Consider the following 16770-nt stretch of genomic DNA (forward strand, 5'->3'; position numbering starts at 1 on the left):
GTGTGGGTGTAAAGATGACAGGCATACTTGTCTGGTTGATATAACTCCTGTAGTGAGTTTTGTGCCCATATATGATCTGGATCAAACTTAAATCACCAGAAACAAACACAGAAAGGTAAACTGTCTACTGGCAGTGGGAAAGGATTCTGTCATACAGATCACAGCGGACCTCCGCCACGTGAACTCTCTGCTCCCTGGGGCGTTGTCATCTTGTACATAAGCTATTTTCGCCATTTGTCATATATGACAATGTATGTAGAGTAGGGCTCAACCACTTGAACCTTAGCATCCCTATTGTAGGTAAAAATAGCTACAAGCTCGCAATGAGATATAATGTTGTATGGTAGGCTATTCACCCAGTATGGTAAGGAGATGCATTTCCTCACGCAGGTGCAGAACAGCGCCATCAGCTGGTTGTCAAATGTAATCTGTGCCATTTGTTAGTGAGTAATCGCCTGTTGTCAAAGTCTCCTGAGTCCCGTCACATTTAGTCAAGATAAGAGTGAACCCTAGCATCCCTATTCGGAGGTGAACATTCAGCGAAGACGATCTACAAGATCGCGATGCGTTGTTGTGAGCTTGCAGATCGGCTATTTTCAGTGAAGAGACTCGTACAGACCCCTGGAGGACCCCAGTCAACTGGAGTTTAAGTTTAACCAAAGAAAACACAGTGATAATATGTCCTCAACTCTGACCTGCATGTTTTTGAAGAGGTTATCTGATCCGTGGAATCCTCCCGTGCAGTACTTGATCTCCTTCGGCTGGCTGAGGAAGACACAGAGCAGAATAAACACACTGGGAATGGAGAGAGTGTGAGAGAGTGAGAGAGAGAGAGAGAGAGAGAGAGAGAGAGAGAGAGAGAGAGAGAGAGAGAGAGAGAGAGAGAGAGTGTGTGTGTGTGTGTGTGTGTGTGTGTGTGTGTGTGTGTGTGTGTGTGTGTGTGTGTGTGTGTGTGTGTGTGTGTGTGCACGTGTGCATGTCAGAGGAAGGGTGTCTAACACAGGACGTATGTCCCTCCCGTCCCTAAAACATCCTGGCCAACGTTCCAAGCGTTCTAGACTCTTCACCCTCCTGACCTTTGACCCCCCCCTCCCGCAGTCAGGACAACCCATAGAGTTATATAAATTATAGAGTGCGGACAGCCCCGCCTCCAGCTATTAATTTCAATGCAAGTGCTCAGTGGCGTTTTGAAGCACCCGGAAGAAGCAAATCCAGGTGCATTGTGGGAGAAACTGCAGAGATGTAATCACAAACGTCACTCGACGTCCATTGAACCCTATTGTAGACTCCAGCGGCGCGCTCTTATGCTCGTGCATATAGTTCACTCCAGCTTTGGCCAGTAGGGGCCAGCTGCTTCAACTTTCTACCGTGGTTCTGGGGGCTTGGGACAACCGAGAGGACTCACTACTATTTTTTCACCAGTCTGAAAACTCACCTATTCTCTCTCCACCTCACCCTCTAGCACTAACCTCTTCTCTCTCCACCTCACCCCCTAGCACTCACCTCTTCTCTCTCCACCTCACCCCCTAGCACTCACATCTTCTCTCCACCTCACCCCCTAGCTCTCACCTCTTCACTCTCCACCTAAACCCCCTAGCACTCACATCTTCTCTCCACCTCACCCCCTAGCACTCCTGTCTCCTATGATGGGTTACCCATATGCTACACATGTTATTTAGAGTAGACAGTATACAGTTTGCTTATCCACAATGTACAGAATGTTATTTAGATAGAAGGTTGTTTAGACAGATGCTAGGATTGATGTTTACCATGGTATCCTAGATCCTTAGTAGCACTGAAATGTTTTCTTTGCACACTTAAGCCCCTTTTCCACCAGGGTTGAACCGGTTCAGTTCTTTTTCGTACAGTTCGTACAATGGTGTCGCTCATTGAAAATAGCAGATTGTCGCTTGAGCTTGTAGATGTGCTATTTCTGGTGAGTGGACACTCTCATACCAGGAAGTATAAGGCTTCCCAACTAGGAATCTGATTCACAAAAATCAGTTTCCGTGTGTTGTTCTTATTGCCGTTCAGACTGTTCAATCTAGTTCTAACGAGAAAGCCCCAAATGTGGGGCTGCCGTGGGTAAAGATAACCGTAGAGCTGTAGATGTGAGCTGCAGGGGTCACTTACAGCGCCGCCTGCCAGCCTGGCTTCATGTAGAGGTGGCCCCTCTCGATGCGCACGTTGTTGGCAAAGTGCATGCGCTTGGGGAGGTGTTCTTTGAGGTAGGGCCTCATTGGCTGGTCAGGGATCCTGCACTTCAGAACACAGGGCAGACAGGAGAGGAGAAATCAACACACCGCACACAGAGGGAATGTGCTGTTTGATGGGGAGTCAAGCAGGCAGATAATTTGTCATTCCTCTTAAACAATACAAACGTCAACAGAGGTTATGTGCGACGCTCAACATACCGACAGATTCTTCACCAGGCCCTCATAGTCGACTGCATGGAGGAAGACACACACACACAGGAACAACGCATGAGAAGATAAGGATACGCGGCATTGTTTTGGTTACAGCCACGCTGATAATAGTGAATAATATACAGTAGGATGTTATCGAGGGGAACTCACAGGAAAAGAAGTCTTCTGGAAGGCGCTTGGGTCTGATACGAGCGGCGGGGCCTTGGATGACCACAAAGTCATCAATGTTGTCCTGATAGGACGACACATACGCTGCCTTTTTACACGAGGCCTCCTCCATGCCTGCAATACAAGAACAGCAATAATAACTAGAACCATCACACTGGGGAAAGCATAATGTAGCGCTCGGGTTGTGCAGTGGTAAACGTCCCTATGCCCACCACCACCACGGAGGTTGAGGGTTCGGATCCACCGTGGTGCTTCCAGCTTTGTGGTGCGTCTATGTGAACACAATTGGCCCGTGGTCAGGGGAGGGAAGCCAGGCGGCGAGGGTGATATTGGTCATTGCATGTACTCCTACGGCTGGGGCGGCACCTGCCAGCGGGAAGTGTTGGGCGGGAGGAGTAGGACGAAGGCTTCACTGGCGCTTAATAGAATACAACAGCAGTGACAACACATAAATAAGTGTGGGGAGGAATCAATAGGCATAGCGACTAATTTGGGGAGAAAATGGATGAAAGGATTGCTACTCCAAGAATGCATTCTGTACCTCAAGATAGACAGATTTCTTGTTTACAAAAGCTGGTGTGTAGTGCACATTCAGCCTTTTAAATCGCTTTATGGAACACACACAATTGTTTAGACTCTAATCAGCTGTAGTGGCTGTCAAACATTTTCATGTCAAATTGACATCAAATTGACATTTATTTGACCACAGGCCCCCCATTTGAAAAATATTTTGTTTTGTGCCATGGACTCACAGAAAAGAAGATTAGGCAAAGCACTTGGAAATGAAGCCATTGATGGCCTACAGGGGACAGCAAGTAAGTTTGGCCTTGGGATAGTTTCTTTCTTATAATCATTATGATGGAACAGAACACAATCAAAGGCTGAATTAAATTAAAATCTGGAACTTTGACATACCTTTGTCTCATAAAAATAATCAATATATTAATTGCTATTTATGGCTATAAGTTTCTAAAATAGAAATTGTGTGTTTTAAGTAACTGCATATGGTGGGGCACGGTGGCGACCACCTTCAGCTAGAATCTTTCCTCCGCGTCATCAGTGGAATGGTCATTCCATGGTGCCATACCCTAGGTGGGGTTGGCAAAAGGGACTTTCTGTGTGGAGTTTGCATGTTCTTCCTGTGTCCCCTTGGGTATGTACCCTCATAAAAACATGCAGTTTTAGTTTAGTTTAGTTTATTTGATCACTCACATACAATTTTGCAAGTCATACATCCACTTAGTCATTGTTACAGGTGATCAAAACGAATAGGCTGAAGCAGAAAGCTTATGGATGCCTATCCTATGTATTCATGGAGTAAAATACATTGATTAGTTATAGGAGTGTTTAAAATTCAAGGATACATCGGCCTAAGTCTCTACTGCCTCCCCCTGGTCAGCCAAATGGAGGGGGAAAGGAACTGGTTGGCAGAGGGGGAGTAGCACCCACGATTACAGCTTAGGCACTGGGTGAGTTATAATAACAACTAGAAAGATGCAATTGGAAATTGCAAGTGTGGTTGCCGTGGCTATATTCTGCAGCAAGCTAACTGCCATGTGAAGCTCGACCAATCCTCGAGCTAACACCACTCCCCCATTGAACTCAATGCAATTTACCTGCCTATTGATTCATGGTAAAAAAAACATTCACAAATAAAGTTTATCTAGAATAAATAACGTTTATCTAGAATAAATAAAGTTTCCCCAAGACTACAGTGTGTTGCCCTGTTGGGCAACCACACTAATAAGGGTAACAACAATAATAATAATAATAATACAAAGTAACTGCATACTGTTAGAACTGTGCAAATAGGGGGGACTGCCCATAAGTCCGAAGGTTCATTAGTCCGAATTTAGTTAGGGTTACTGAGGTTAGGGTTAGGGTTAGGGTTAGGGTTAGGGTTAGAGTTAGGCATAGTATTCTTAACAAATTCGGACTAATGAACCTTCGGACTAATGAACCTTCGGACCAATGCCATGGCACCCAAATAGGAATACTTGGGGTCAGAATTTCGTGAAGGCGACATCCTTGAATGAGGTAGTCCCTTTTGAACAGAGATAAACAAGCTCTTTCACTGAAGCGGGGTTCAAGGTCTGTTCTTAGATATGGAGAGAAACTTTATTAAACACATGCCTGTGAAGCACTCCCAACATGGATAAAAACATTCTTAAGGTGGGAGTAGATTCTCTATTTAGTAGAGCGCTCCTCAAACTTCACCAAATATGAGTGAGTAAACGATACAGAGCCACCTCCCTGATAATATTGCTGGGACGGTTTGTTTATTTTTGGACCACAATTCTTATATGAGACGAATCTACTATGACCCAATGTTATTCTCCATAACCTTATAGAGAAATACCGTAGTAAACCTTTTAATAAAGACTACGTTCTCAATCTATAGTTTCAAGTCTTCTTCCCACAGCATGACATGCGTTTTTGAAAATGTTTGATAAAGCAGGGTATGTTTTCGGTACTTGTGATTGAGGCCTACTGATTGTAGGTCAAAGTTGAGCAGTCTGCAAGCGCCCATGTGGGTGACCTCGCCCTTTAGGGCAAGGTCGCTTCTCGCCCTTAGGGCGTCTTACTGATAGTGGCTACAAAGCGGGTCTGTAGAAACCAATGGGTGACGCGTCACGGCTCCCTTCGTCCATTATTTCTTACAGTCTATGGTCTCACACTAGAAGGAGCTCAGTGGTGGAATACTGTAAGTACTCACACTGTATCCTTAAGTAAAAGTATCAATACTGCAATGCAGAAACACTTAAAAGTTCAGTATTAAAATGTACTTGATTAAAAGTACAAAAGTATTGGTATCAAAATGTACCAAACCTATAAAGTACTCATTCAGCAGAATGTCCCATTTCACAAGTTTTTAAATATAAAAAAAGTATAAAATATACTGTATAAAGGAATTAATGTGTTTGGCAAACAAAATAGTAACTACCGGTAGTAACTATGTTTTTTTGTGGAGTAGAAGTAAAAGTATAGAAAATAGGAAATACTCCAGTAAAGTAAAAGTACCTGAACATTGTACGTAAACAGTACTTGAGTAAACGTACTTAGTTACTTTACACCACTGGTGCTGCTTTAGTAGCACAGGAATCCATCTACAGTATAAAGGGGTGGACATGTGTAGACTTGGAGTGTTTGCGGTCAGCCTCAGTTAATCATGGTGTGACATCATATTTATACAAATTAACATTACAGTGCACATCATCCCAAGTCTTGAACACAGCAACTTTATCATTAAATTGTGTGTAGAGTAGACGTCAGTAGTCGCAGCAAACAAAGCCAAGCATGTCATTACGGACAGAGCCTGCAAGGTGAACAATGTTTAAATAAAGTTAAACAGTAATCTGTCTTTATTGAAATGTTTTCTTTTCCTCTGTCTTGGTGGTTTCCTAGTTGTCTCTATCAGCTATGGTTTCAAGAGCAAAAAAGTTCCTTTATTTTAAAAGCCAATCCATTGAAAACAAAAATGTCACTTAACTGTGGGTTTGTAGATTTCAAAGCGGTCTTTAGCCCTTTACGGCTTGCTTTGAAGTGTATATTCATAGATTTCTTGGCTAGTTTGGATATTTCATACATGGATCCAACTGGATAAAGTTCATTTTGCGCTGTGGCTCTGGGCTGAGTAGGGTAGTTCAGCTGTTACTACTAGCAGCACATCCTGCCACTGTGCTGCGATAGAAAAAGCAGCATGTGTCCCATGTTATGAATAAAGCAGCTACTGATGACTATTGTTTACAAAAACAGAATGATACATATCAATTCAATGGCTCACAGCATAGTATACACGATGAATGACACCTGAAGTCCCCTCAGGATCAATAAAGGTCTGTCTGTCTCTCTCTCTCTCGCTTTCTCTATGTCTGTCTGTCTGTAACATTTACAGTATATTGTTGCTGTCGGGCAGAAACCTCTAATCAACATATTCTAACTTTTTGTGTTTTTTTGTAAATTAATGGCCTACTTGATCATACCACAGCATCACACAAAAGCATCAAAAGTAGGAGATCCACAAGCTCAAATTTCACGCCGCATTTTGAGAGTGTAGATCTGCTACTTTTGAATCCTGAAAAGTAACAGTTTTGGAGGTTTCTACCCAATAGAGACGATAATGTTTTAATAATGAATATTAGTTAGTTACTTAGTTATTTTCATTTTAGGTGAATCGGTCCTAAACATGTACCCGCCCCAATCCTACCTCTGGAAACTCTATGCAACTGTCGAGATATATTGTGAAATTCCTGCCTTACAGATGGCAAACGATTATGTAACTTTGCTCTTGATTGTGACCTTTTTGACCTGGCCCAGCCCTCTGATTCATTCACTCAAAGTTTCATGGATCCTTCCATCTAAGTTATTTTTGCAAACACACAAACAAAACCTACTCTGTGGGCGGAGGTAATAAACCTTATTTATAAGGTACATTAAAGAACCAGTGAAAACATGTGGTTAGTTGTAGTGGGGGGAAAATAGCCTTGGTCACATAACAGAATGATCATCAAGAGAAACACACGACACAGCACCTACCGGTATAATTCATACCATATTTCAGAGATCCTGGACCGATCAGGGACGCTGGGAACGTGGGAAATTCCAGTGTACATACAGTACTATGATTTCAGTAAATGTACCTCAAAACAAGAGAACCACATCTATGGTTACACTGAACTTGACCACGGGTGCAGAGTGATGATATGAGAACCTTTTCAAGCTGTCTGAAGTTTCAATCAAACCAGACCGCAGAAAAAGGCTAAGGTCATAGGACCTGTCAGTGATGGCCAGGTAAAGAATAGCAAATTACAAATGACAAAGTGATGTCTATTAATAGGCCAACTAGCCCTTTGATATCTCACAATCTGAAGCAGTTGACTGAAGAATCCAGCTGTAAAGGGATTTTGGAACGATAGCGTCTCTATTCTGGGCATGTCATAATAGGCGGACATTCAGCAAAAATAGCAGATATACTGTGCATCGCAAAGCAATACGTTTTGTGGATGGGCTATTTTTTCCAAAGGGATTTGGTCTAGACTAGAGGGAAAAAAGGAGGGTACCAGGCAGAAACCGCCTCAACGAAGTATATTTAAACAATTCAATTCTGGGATATTGCAAGTGTGGTTGCTGTGACGCGAGTCACAATTGCAAATTAACTCTGTCTTACCATTTGATTTTTCCTATTTCAAGTCAATGGAGAATATTAATTCACTAATAAATTAATGGCAATATAGGGAGATGTGTAAGTTCTTGTCCCTGTTATGCCCATATGGAGATCTCTGATGTCATCTGTATATCTTGGAATGCCCAATTGCCCATATATGGACATAGTGTGTCAGTCTCATGTGGTCTATGATGGTCTCCATATTTGTGAAAAGTAATTTTTTGCATTTTCCCCATTCAAGTTAATCGAGAAAATTAATTCATGAATAAATGAATATAAATGAAACTATATAACATATGGCCCAAGTGCGTGCCACCAAAACTGTGGGAGGAGTAGCAATGTAGCACGGCAAAATTAAGTTTATCTGGAAAGATGGAAGATGGAAAATGGAATAAAGAAAGTCGTACAAGTACTGTCTGGTTGCTCAGATTATATTACAACCACACTAATGAGCATAAAAGCCTGAGAAAACAGTGAGTGTCTTGTCATTTAAAGAGGTCCCCATGTAGTGAATTCAATATAGTGCATGTGAAAGTGCAAGTGGTTGTGTGGGTTAAAAGTGATAAAAGAAAGGTTAAAAGAGTAAGAGGGCTAAAAAAGCTGCAGGTATGAGAGCTAGAATAGCTGCATCGTACGCCGGCACCGCCATCATGATTTGAAAATACTGTCTAGACTAGGGTGACCAGACGTCCCGTTTTGGCCGGGACTGTCCCGTTTTCAAATATCCCTAAAACACTAATATGTCCCGTTTTTCAACATTCACTACAAATTTGTCACGGTTTTCGCCAGAATTAAAATAATAGCTGTTTTCAGTGGTTGCATAGACATTCATCATGTTCTTTTCATGTAAACGTGCTCACCTAAGCAATCAGAAAACATGAACAAATGTATTGCGTGTATTAAACGCTGAGGCTGTTTGTCAATCACTCACTGCCTGTATGCAACCCTGCGGTGTGTATGTGCGCGTGCACGAACGTTAGAGAATGGGCACGCTCATGCGCGGTAACGTGCGCATTGCTTTGAGGGTCCCGGTTTGAGCGGCTGAAAATATGGTCACCCTAGTCTAGACCCTAGAGTAGTAGTACCAAACAAGCTGCAACTATCCTCCATCGTTCAGAGGCTTGTGACAACCCAGCTTTTCACTCAAAGCGGTTAGTGTGTTCTCAGAGTCCTCCCAATGCTCTTTTCACAGTACTTTCCAACAGCGACACTTCGACCCCTCAGATCTTCCAAACGACCACAAGATCACCCCTGGGAGAGCATCCGGCGCTCTCAGAGCATATTTCCAAACACAACTAAGAATCAAGCGTTTGATCTGGCCACTGTTCCCAGACTTCCCACAGGACTCCCTACACTACTAAACCCTTCTGGTGTCACAGCTCCTGAATTATTTGGGAGCGCATGTTGACGGTAATGTAGAGGGTGTGAACTCTCCTTGATGTGTACAGTGGAGCCTACAGTGACTTTAAATTAATAACCCGCCTTCCAAATTACAACGCCGTTGAAGGCGTTTATTACAAGGATAGACGAACATCGCCCTGAGCCACATCTCATCTCATCTCATCGATGGATATGCCTAATTACAAGACTAGACATATGGCCAGCAGATGTCCTGAGTATCTCCCCCTCTCTGCCCCCATCCAACCCACTAAAGCCAGATTTATACTTAGTGCCGTGCACGGGAAAAACTGATCTACAAGCAATTTTACATTTGCAGATCATGTGTAGTAGATCTGCAGAGCTTGGAGATCGGCTATTTTCCGCACAGGACTTCCGCACGCAACTACAATGAGTATAACTCAGCCTTAACGCTTCTATCCCACTGAGCTGGCTCACACCGCGGCAAACAAGCCTCATTTGTCACCGGGCCTGGCGTCTCAGTCTGGTGTGTGTCCCCTCCGGAACAGGTGTCGTGGCACGGCGACTCTGCGAGTCAAACAGTGGAAGCTGACACTTGTGACACTTACTAACTAAACGGAGGGACAGTCCCTCTAAGGAACCGGGGTGAAAAGCGATCTGAGAGCGCTTGACGAGGGAACAGGGAGGCCTCCGTTCGCCTAGACTAGAGCCAACCAGGGTTTTTTTGGAATGGGAAGAAAAAAAAATGCCAGTGACATTAAACAGCTCGATTTCAGGAAAGCCAGAGAGTGGGGTAAGCGAGGACACCCATTTTTTCTTCGCTCTTTTCCTTCCCTACAAAATAAACAAGGTCATTTCCTATTCATACTGTTCTCATTAAAGCATTTTGTGGTTGGCTTTCATTTTTTTAGAGAAAAAATAATCCAACCGTTTTTTTTTATCAGTTCCGTCTGGGCACTTTCGTGCACCGTTTAAAAAAAAGTAAATTCTGTGTTTATTTTCCAAATAAAAGACGCTGTAAACTTATCGCTGATCCCCATCACAACCTATAACCTTGATGGTAGCAGTGTGCGGAGTTTAAAGCTGCAATCTGGAACTTACTTTTTATGAATGAAGGTTATTTTAACCAATCTTAATGGCTCATGAGCTCAGTATCTCCCCTGGAAAAGGGTCCCTCTTGCTGAGTGGTAGATTGTTAGAGACAGTGGACTTGAATCCCCGGGGTTACAGTTGGAATGAGCTCCCTCCGTGGAGAGCAGACATACAACTTACTATAGAGTAGACTGTAACTTTTTTAAATGTGGCTAGAGTCTCACCGTGGTCGGAGAGCACCAGCACGTTGACACAGCGGTGCAAGTCCCTCTGCTTGAGTCCGTCCATTAACATCCCCAACAACCTGTCCACGTTCAGCAAGGCCTCGATCACCTGCACACACACACACACACACACACACACACACACACACACAACAACAGCATCAACAGCACAACCTCAGTCTACTGTATCTCCATATTATGTCATCTTTTTATGTTTTATTTCACGAATGAATGCCTTACTTTATACTTAGTTGTATGGCAGTGTCGGAAAAGTAGTGAAAACAGTAAATCTCAAATGTAGCTATTTTAGAAGGTGGTCAAGTCTGTCTGTGGGTCTATAAATATAAATATTTGTGAAGAATAGTACTAACAAGAGCTTGTGACTAAATAACAACTAAATTGGATCCATAGGTTCTTTGTCGCATTTCCTGAAAAGCAACGGTCTTGAATGTCCAGGTCTTGAACCAGGGATTCTGCATTCAGCCCATGTGGTGCAGTATGATACTGTACTGTATACTGTACTGTATACTGTACTGTACTGTACTATACCACAGCCTGAATGAGGTTTCCTGTTAGCCAAGTGGTTATGGCTTTATGGGCCCTATCTTGCACGCCACCTTTCCCTTTACGCCTAAACTTTCAAGGCATTTTTTACTATTTTGAAATAGCCGATCTACTGTACAAGCTCACAATGTGTCGATGTAGATCAGCTATTCAAAATAGCCAGTGTTTCTCAAAGTGGATTCAAGGGACTCTGTGGGTTCCTTTAGGGGGGTCTAAATTGACCCATACAAGTCTGTAACTCTGACAGTGTACAAATGGAACCAAATGAACCCTAACGGGTTCATTTGGTTCCATTTGTACACTGTCAGAGTTAAGGGGAGACCTCGAGATTTGAAAGTTTGAGAAACACTGCCCTAACCACTTCACATTGGGAAAACCTATTCAGGCACTACTACTTGTCAACCAGTAGGTGTCCTACTTGACACCAGGGTCTTAATGTCTCAGTCTATTCATTAACTTCGTCATTAACAAATGAAATGGATTTACCAAAGGACCTTGGGCCAAGGGACGACAAATACAAAACGTTGTTGACTTACTGTAGACTTCCTCTAAAATATACACAACCTTCCAGCATTTACATTTCTGTCGTTGTCAGAAGGTACAGTAGAAACCTTGTGTCTAAAACTCAGGAAATGGAAAGAATAATTTGTGTTCCAATTTTGGGCATAATAACAGATTTTAAGTGGTTAAACCCCATTTTAACGCTTTCTTTTTACAAAAGTGTAACACGGAAATAGACGATTTGTCTTTAATGACATGCCCAGAATAGGGACGCCAGGTTGAAAGTGATTACGAGTTCCATGCGATGCAAGTTAGCTATTCACACTTCCCTCAAATCCCATGGTTAATATATGACACACATGTTCTGTCCAACATGTTCCCCTGTGCGATGTCGCTGCGTGTTTAATTGCCGTTACGTAACGGCTGTCTAACCTGGCTGCTCGTCGGTCCGTATCGATGGCCCGCAGCATCCGGCTCCTCAAGGTACAGAGTGTAGAAGTCAGGCCTGAAGTCACACACAAAACCTAATCGTTAGACCAGTGAATCTCAACCTGTGGTACATGTACCACTGGTGGTACTTGAGCCCCCCTCTGGTGGTACACAGAGGAGTCTCCCAAAAGAAGAAAAAAGACAAAAGTGGAGTGAAATAGTTATATTATACTACAGAACTTGGCAAGTGCAGGCAGGAGTGACAACGTTTCGATGTCAATACATCTTCGTCAGGTCATGTATTGACATCGAAACGTTGTCACTCTTGCCTGCACCCTGTATTAATAAAAAGGCTTTAAAAGTCTGTGTCTGCTCCAGTAAGCTCCTTCCACATATTCAAGTCCCATTCCTGAGATGCACCGGACCGGCCTGAACTAGGCTAGAGGCGCGGTGGACACTCCTCATGCTCTCAATGTATGTCTCAATGTACAGTATGTCTCAATGTCTTGTTTCAACGTCTGTCTCAATGTCTGTCTCGGTGTCTGTGGCATTGTGTGACAACTGCAGGAGTTAAAGTAGTAGTTCATATTCATATTATACTACAGAACTTGGTAGTTCTGACCAATAACTTGGTTGAAAAAGGCTCTCAATGTATGTCTCAATGTACAGTATGTTTCAATGTCTGTCTCAACGTTTGTCTCAATGTCTGTCTCAGTGTCTGTGGCATTGTGTGAAAGGAGTAGTTCACAAAAGTAGTTCGGTTACACACTCCATGAAGCTTTGAATTCATGCCGATGTTTTTGTTGCATTCCTAAGCCAATAATTAAATTATTATGGTGGTACATGGAGAGACAGATATTTTCTGAGGTGGTACTTGGTGTAAAAAGGTTTAGAACCATTGCGTTAGACAATATCAGTGTAATATTTCATCGACTAGAACTATGAGGAAAAAAGGTTGGTCGAACTAAAAAGACATGTCAATTTATGTTTGGTCGTGCTCGAGTGTTGCACTCTGAAAATAGCAGATTTACAAGCTCACAATGCGCGTTGTAACTTGTGATTGCTATTTTCAGCATGCAACCAAGTGTAAAATCAGCTAACCATCAAGCCCCGCCAAAATACATTTATGTCAACTAAATCAACAGTAGATTTAGTCGACTAAAACTAGACTAAAACGCCAAGTTGGGGGTTAGGACAAGAACCTTCTCACCCAAATGACCTTTTACAGATATGAATGAAGACCAGCTCAGTTATGAAACAAGGCCATGGTAGGGTTCAATCCGGGTCATACCAAAGATAAATAAAATAAAATAAAAATAAAGAATTGTAACCAATGCCTCCCAGCATGGCACTCAGCATCAACAGTTAATCCCTGTGACTATTATTTGATAGTCAAATATAGATTCAAGGCTATGTAAACAAGAATATAGTTGCCTACTAATGCATAGTAAGCAATACCTTTCCCCCTCGGGTAGACTGAGCCATTCCAACAACGTTGCAATTCTCTTCTCAAACGGAACACTCCTGTGAAAACAGAATGACATCGCGTCATGTTATTATGAATACTCTGCTATGTACTAATAACATCTCACCATGACAAAAATGGGATTCGGATCATAAGGGAGGTATTCATATTTCTCTCACTTGTCATATTTCTTGTAGTAAGTAGGGAACCTGCCATTGACAGCTACATCTGAACCTGGCCAGAAGAATGTGGCCGCCTTCAGGTTGTTGTCCATGGCTGTAAGCCAGACCTGAGAGGAGAGGAGAGGAGAGGAGAGGAGAGGAGAGGAGAGGAGAGGAGAGGAGAGGAGAGGAGAGGAGAGGAGAGGGTAGTTTTAATGGTTAAATCAGACACATTGTGCTACAGTATACATAGTGAATGTCTACAGTATGTAATTCATCAAGTAGCAATACATCAAAGTGACACTGTTTAACCACTTAACCCCTACAGTATATACTTAGTTGACGGGAGTCCCCTAGGGCTCTATACTTGGCCCCCTGTTTTTCCCTCAATTCCACTGAATATACAGTAGGCACGCTAGGGTCCATGCGGTTAACCCATTACAGTTTAAGTCAAAGCCTCACAGTTCAGTCAAGTCTGCGTACAGTTTTATTCCTAAGTGTATCAGCATGTGGTGGAAGGCTACAGTGAGTTTACTGTACTTAAAGTAGTTGTATCGATAAAGGTATTAGTAAGACTCGTCTGAATACTGAAGCCCTACAGTATATACATTGTTGTACGACAAATAGCAACAACAGCCGATCTACAAGCTCACAACGTGATTGAACAAAATAGGGACACCGGGTTAATGTGGTTAACATGATTGCTTTATTAAGTGGTTAAATGGTGATATTAACAAACATAAATATCAAACATTTCAAAGAGTCAACATTTCCCCAAAGGAAATGCATGTATTTTACGCTCTGAGAAATGTAAAAACGAACGACCAGAGGGGAGGGATATCTAAAGTCTCCTGAGAAAGCGGTATGTCAGTGAGGAACGTGGGGGGCTTGGCTGCTGTCACAGAGTTGAAGAATGAGATTTACGAGGCCTCTCTCTCTCCGACTCAAATGTAAAAACCACAGAGCGTCTAAACAAGCACAAAGCCGCAGCCCTCGCAGGCTGTCATCTTGCACAAGCCTCCAGTGCGTAATTACAGCGGGAGGCCCGTCTCTGTTTGCTGGGATTGTCATGGAAGAGGCTGTCAACAAGACAAGTGTCTCCCGATGTTCAAATTACAGCGCGCATGGCGACATGATCAGAGCACAATAACTACTGTTTCCCCCCGACGGCAATTCATCGTTGATCTCTCAAACGCGTCGCGTGTGACAACTAAGCGTGTTCTCTCTGTGTCCTTTAGCGCAGTGGTTCCAAAAGCTCGAGACCCAAAAGAGAAAATATAGGGGGACTGCCCCATAGGTCGAACTCCCGTTGGGTCGAACAGCGTCGGCAGGTTAGATAATAACCTGTATGCTGTCAGAGTATAAAACAGAGCATTCATTTAAACATACATATATAGATGAAATAAGAAGCAATACAAGGTTTACTGCCCTACAACGACAATATGTTACGCATCATCATCACGTTCTACTTTAGTCTTGGTAAAGACTTTTGTTCAGAGCTGTACAAATCTAAAAAAAAGAAAAGAAACAAGACTCAGTTAATTTGCTATAAATTAACCTTCTGGCTTCATTAGGTCTGTTTCTCTAAACATTGTCTCACTGCTGCATTAAGAGGTCAAACACAACACTAACTTTTCACTGAACAGCTGTTTTACACCACCTTTTCCCCCCTCCCTAATGTAGTCATTATACCAATTCACCCTTCACTAAATCCCTCCCTTGAACGGCCAACTAGGTGCAGAAGGTCTGTTAAGATTTCGGTGGACGCCCCCTCCACCGGTCCACACACATCTTTGTGTGACGTTGGTGTAATGGTTAGTGCATGTGCCCTTCATGAAGAAGGTGAGTGATTCAAACCCTGCCTAAGCCAACGTCAGCAAGGGGAAGAAGACAGGACAGCCAGCCCCATGGCCTCCCCTAAGTAACAAGAAATCTTGTGAAATAAAATGTCGTCAATCAATCATCAAGGATGACACACAAAAAAAGAAGAAGCATTAGAGAAAACAAAGAAGTGGTTTGCATATGAAACTTACGAGTCCAACAGCAGATAAAAAGCCAAAAACAAGAGGAAAGATGTCGGATAAGGATTAATCGGCATTGAAGGTCTCACGCACAGCTCAATCCATCAAATTTCAACTTTGATGAATATCACTCTATTTCTCTCTCTCTCTCTCTCTCTCTTTCATCGCACCACAGAAAAAGGACGCGGCGCAGTCCCACGAGCCCCTGGCACTCAACCGTGTGTGAAAGGTAAAACCAATAGCGTTCTCCGATTACCTCATTTTGTCAGATTGGGGCTGAAATCCATTACTGAGGAGTCGAGACTCCACAGTCCACAGGACATTCATAGGGTTACCAGTAAGTATGTAAGGAGAAAAACACCTCCCCCTCTAAATTTCGAAGGTATTTGCTGTCGACTTGCACTTTCCATGCAAGGATGTGCACGCACGCACGCAGTTTCTCTCAAACACACTCTCTGACGTCCGCGACTCGCAGATTTCCTGTGGAATCTACATCCATCCATTCATCTTAATCTGCTTATCTGGAGTCAGGACACAGGGTTAAAAGTTCCTGCAGAGAGTTCCAGACTGCCCTTTCCTGGGTCAAATTAACTTGGGAATCCTGAGGTGTTCCAAGGCCATCATGGAGATATAATCCCCCATCTGGTCCTTGGTCTGCCCTGTGGCCTCTTCCCAGTGGGACGTGACTACATGCTCAAACAACCTTAACTGCACTCCTTTCCACCTAAAAGAGCTGTGGCTCTACTCTGAGTATCTTCCGAACTGAACTGCTTTTTTGTGTTCTTTCGGTCATTGTGACTAGGGCTGGGGCGGTATGGGTTTTTAATTATCGCAGTAATAAGTCCCTGTTTACCGATGGTATGGCGGTATCTCCACCAAAAAGGTGGTTTGAATGATAAAAAAGAAGAAGAAAAAAAAAACGTAGTATGCATTACTCAACCGCTGTATTGCAGTTATTGCACCTAGTTCTAAACTGTCACCACACCAACGCAACTCCTTGCAAATTGTCGCAACTCTTGCAACAAAACAGTTTTAAGGCATGTCACACCAATGCAACTCCTTGCAACTGCCATTGGGGAGAATAGTTGCAAGTAATTGAATGCAACAGTTTTGTTGCAAGGAGTTGCAGCTAGTAACTTGTATTGGTGTGGACTGGCCTTAAAGCTGGCCGCACACTAGCCGATAATCGGGCTATT

General features: G+C 43.0%; 1 protein-coding gene across 2 annotated transcripts in view; it reads right to left on the bottom strand.

Moving 5' to 3' along the window:
• enpp1 (ectonucleotide pyrophosphatase/phosphodiesterase 1) overlaps positions 1–16770 on the bottom strand; it is a 75980-nt gene that overhangs the window by 24103 nt on the left and 35107 nt on the right. For both annotated transcript variants that reach the window (XM_080743978.1, XM_080743979.1), the window contains 8 exons: positions 13572–13681; positions 13386–13451; positions 11931–12003; positions 10434–10542; positions 2577–2708; positions 2415–2446; positions 2134–2261; positions 696–765 (listed from right to left, as the gene is read on the bottom strand). In XM_080743978.1, coding sequence (XP_080600104.1) covers positions 696–765; positions 2134–2261; positions 2415–2446; positions 2577–2708; positions 10434–10542; positions 11931–12003; positions 13386–13451; positions 13572–13681 — 720 coding nt within the window. The remainder of the gene's footprint in view (positions 1–695; positions 766–2133; positions 2262–2414; positions 2447–2576; positions 2709–10433; positions 10543–11930; positions 12004–13385; positions 13452–13571; positions 13682–16770) is intronic.

Source organism: Nannobrachium achirus, assembly GCF_963921795.1.
Source record: "Nannobrachium achirus genome assembly, chromosome: 16".
In the NCBI taxonomy this organism is placed as follows: Eukaryota; Metazoa; Chordata; class Actinopteri; order Myctophiformes; family Myctophidae; genus Nannobrachium; species Nannobrachium achirus.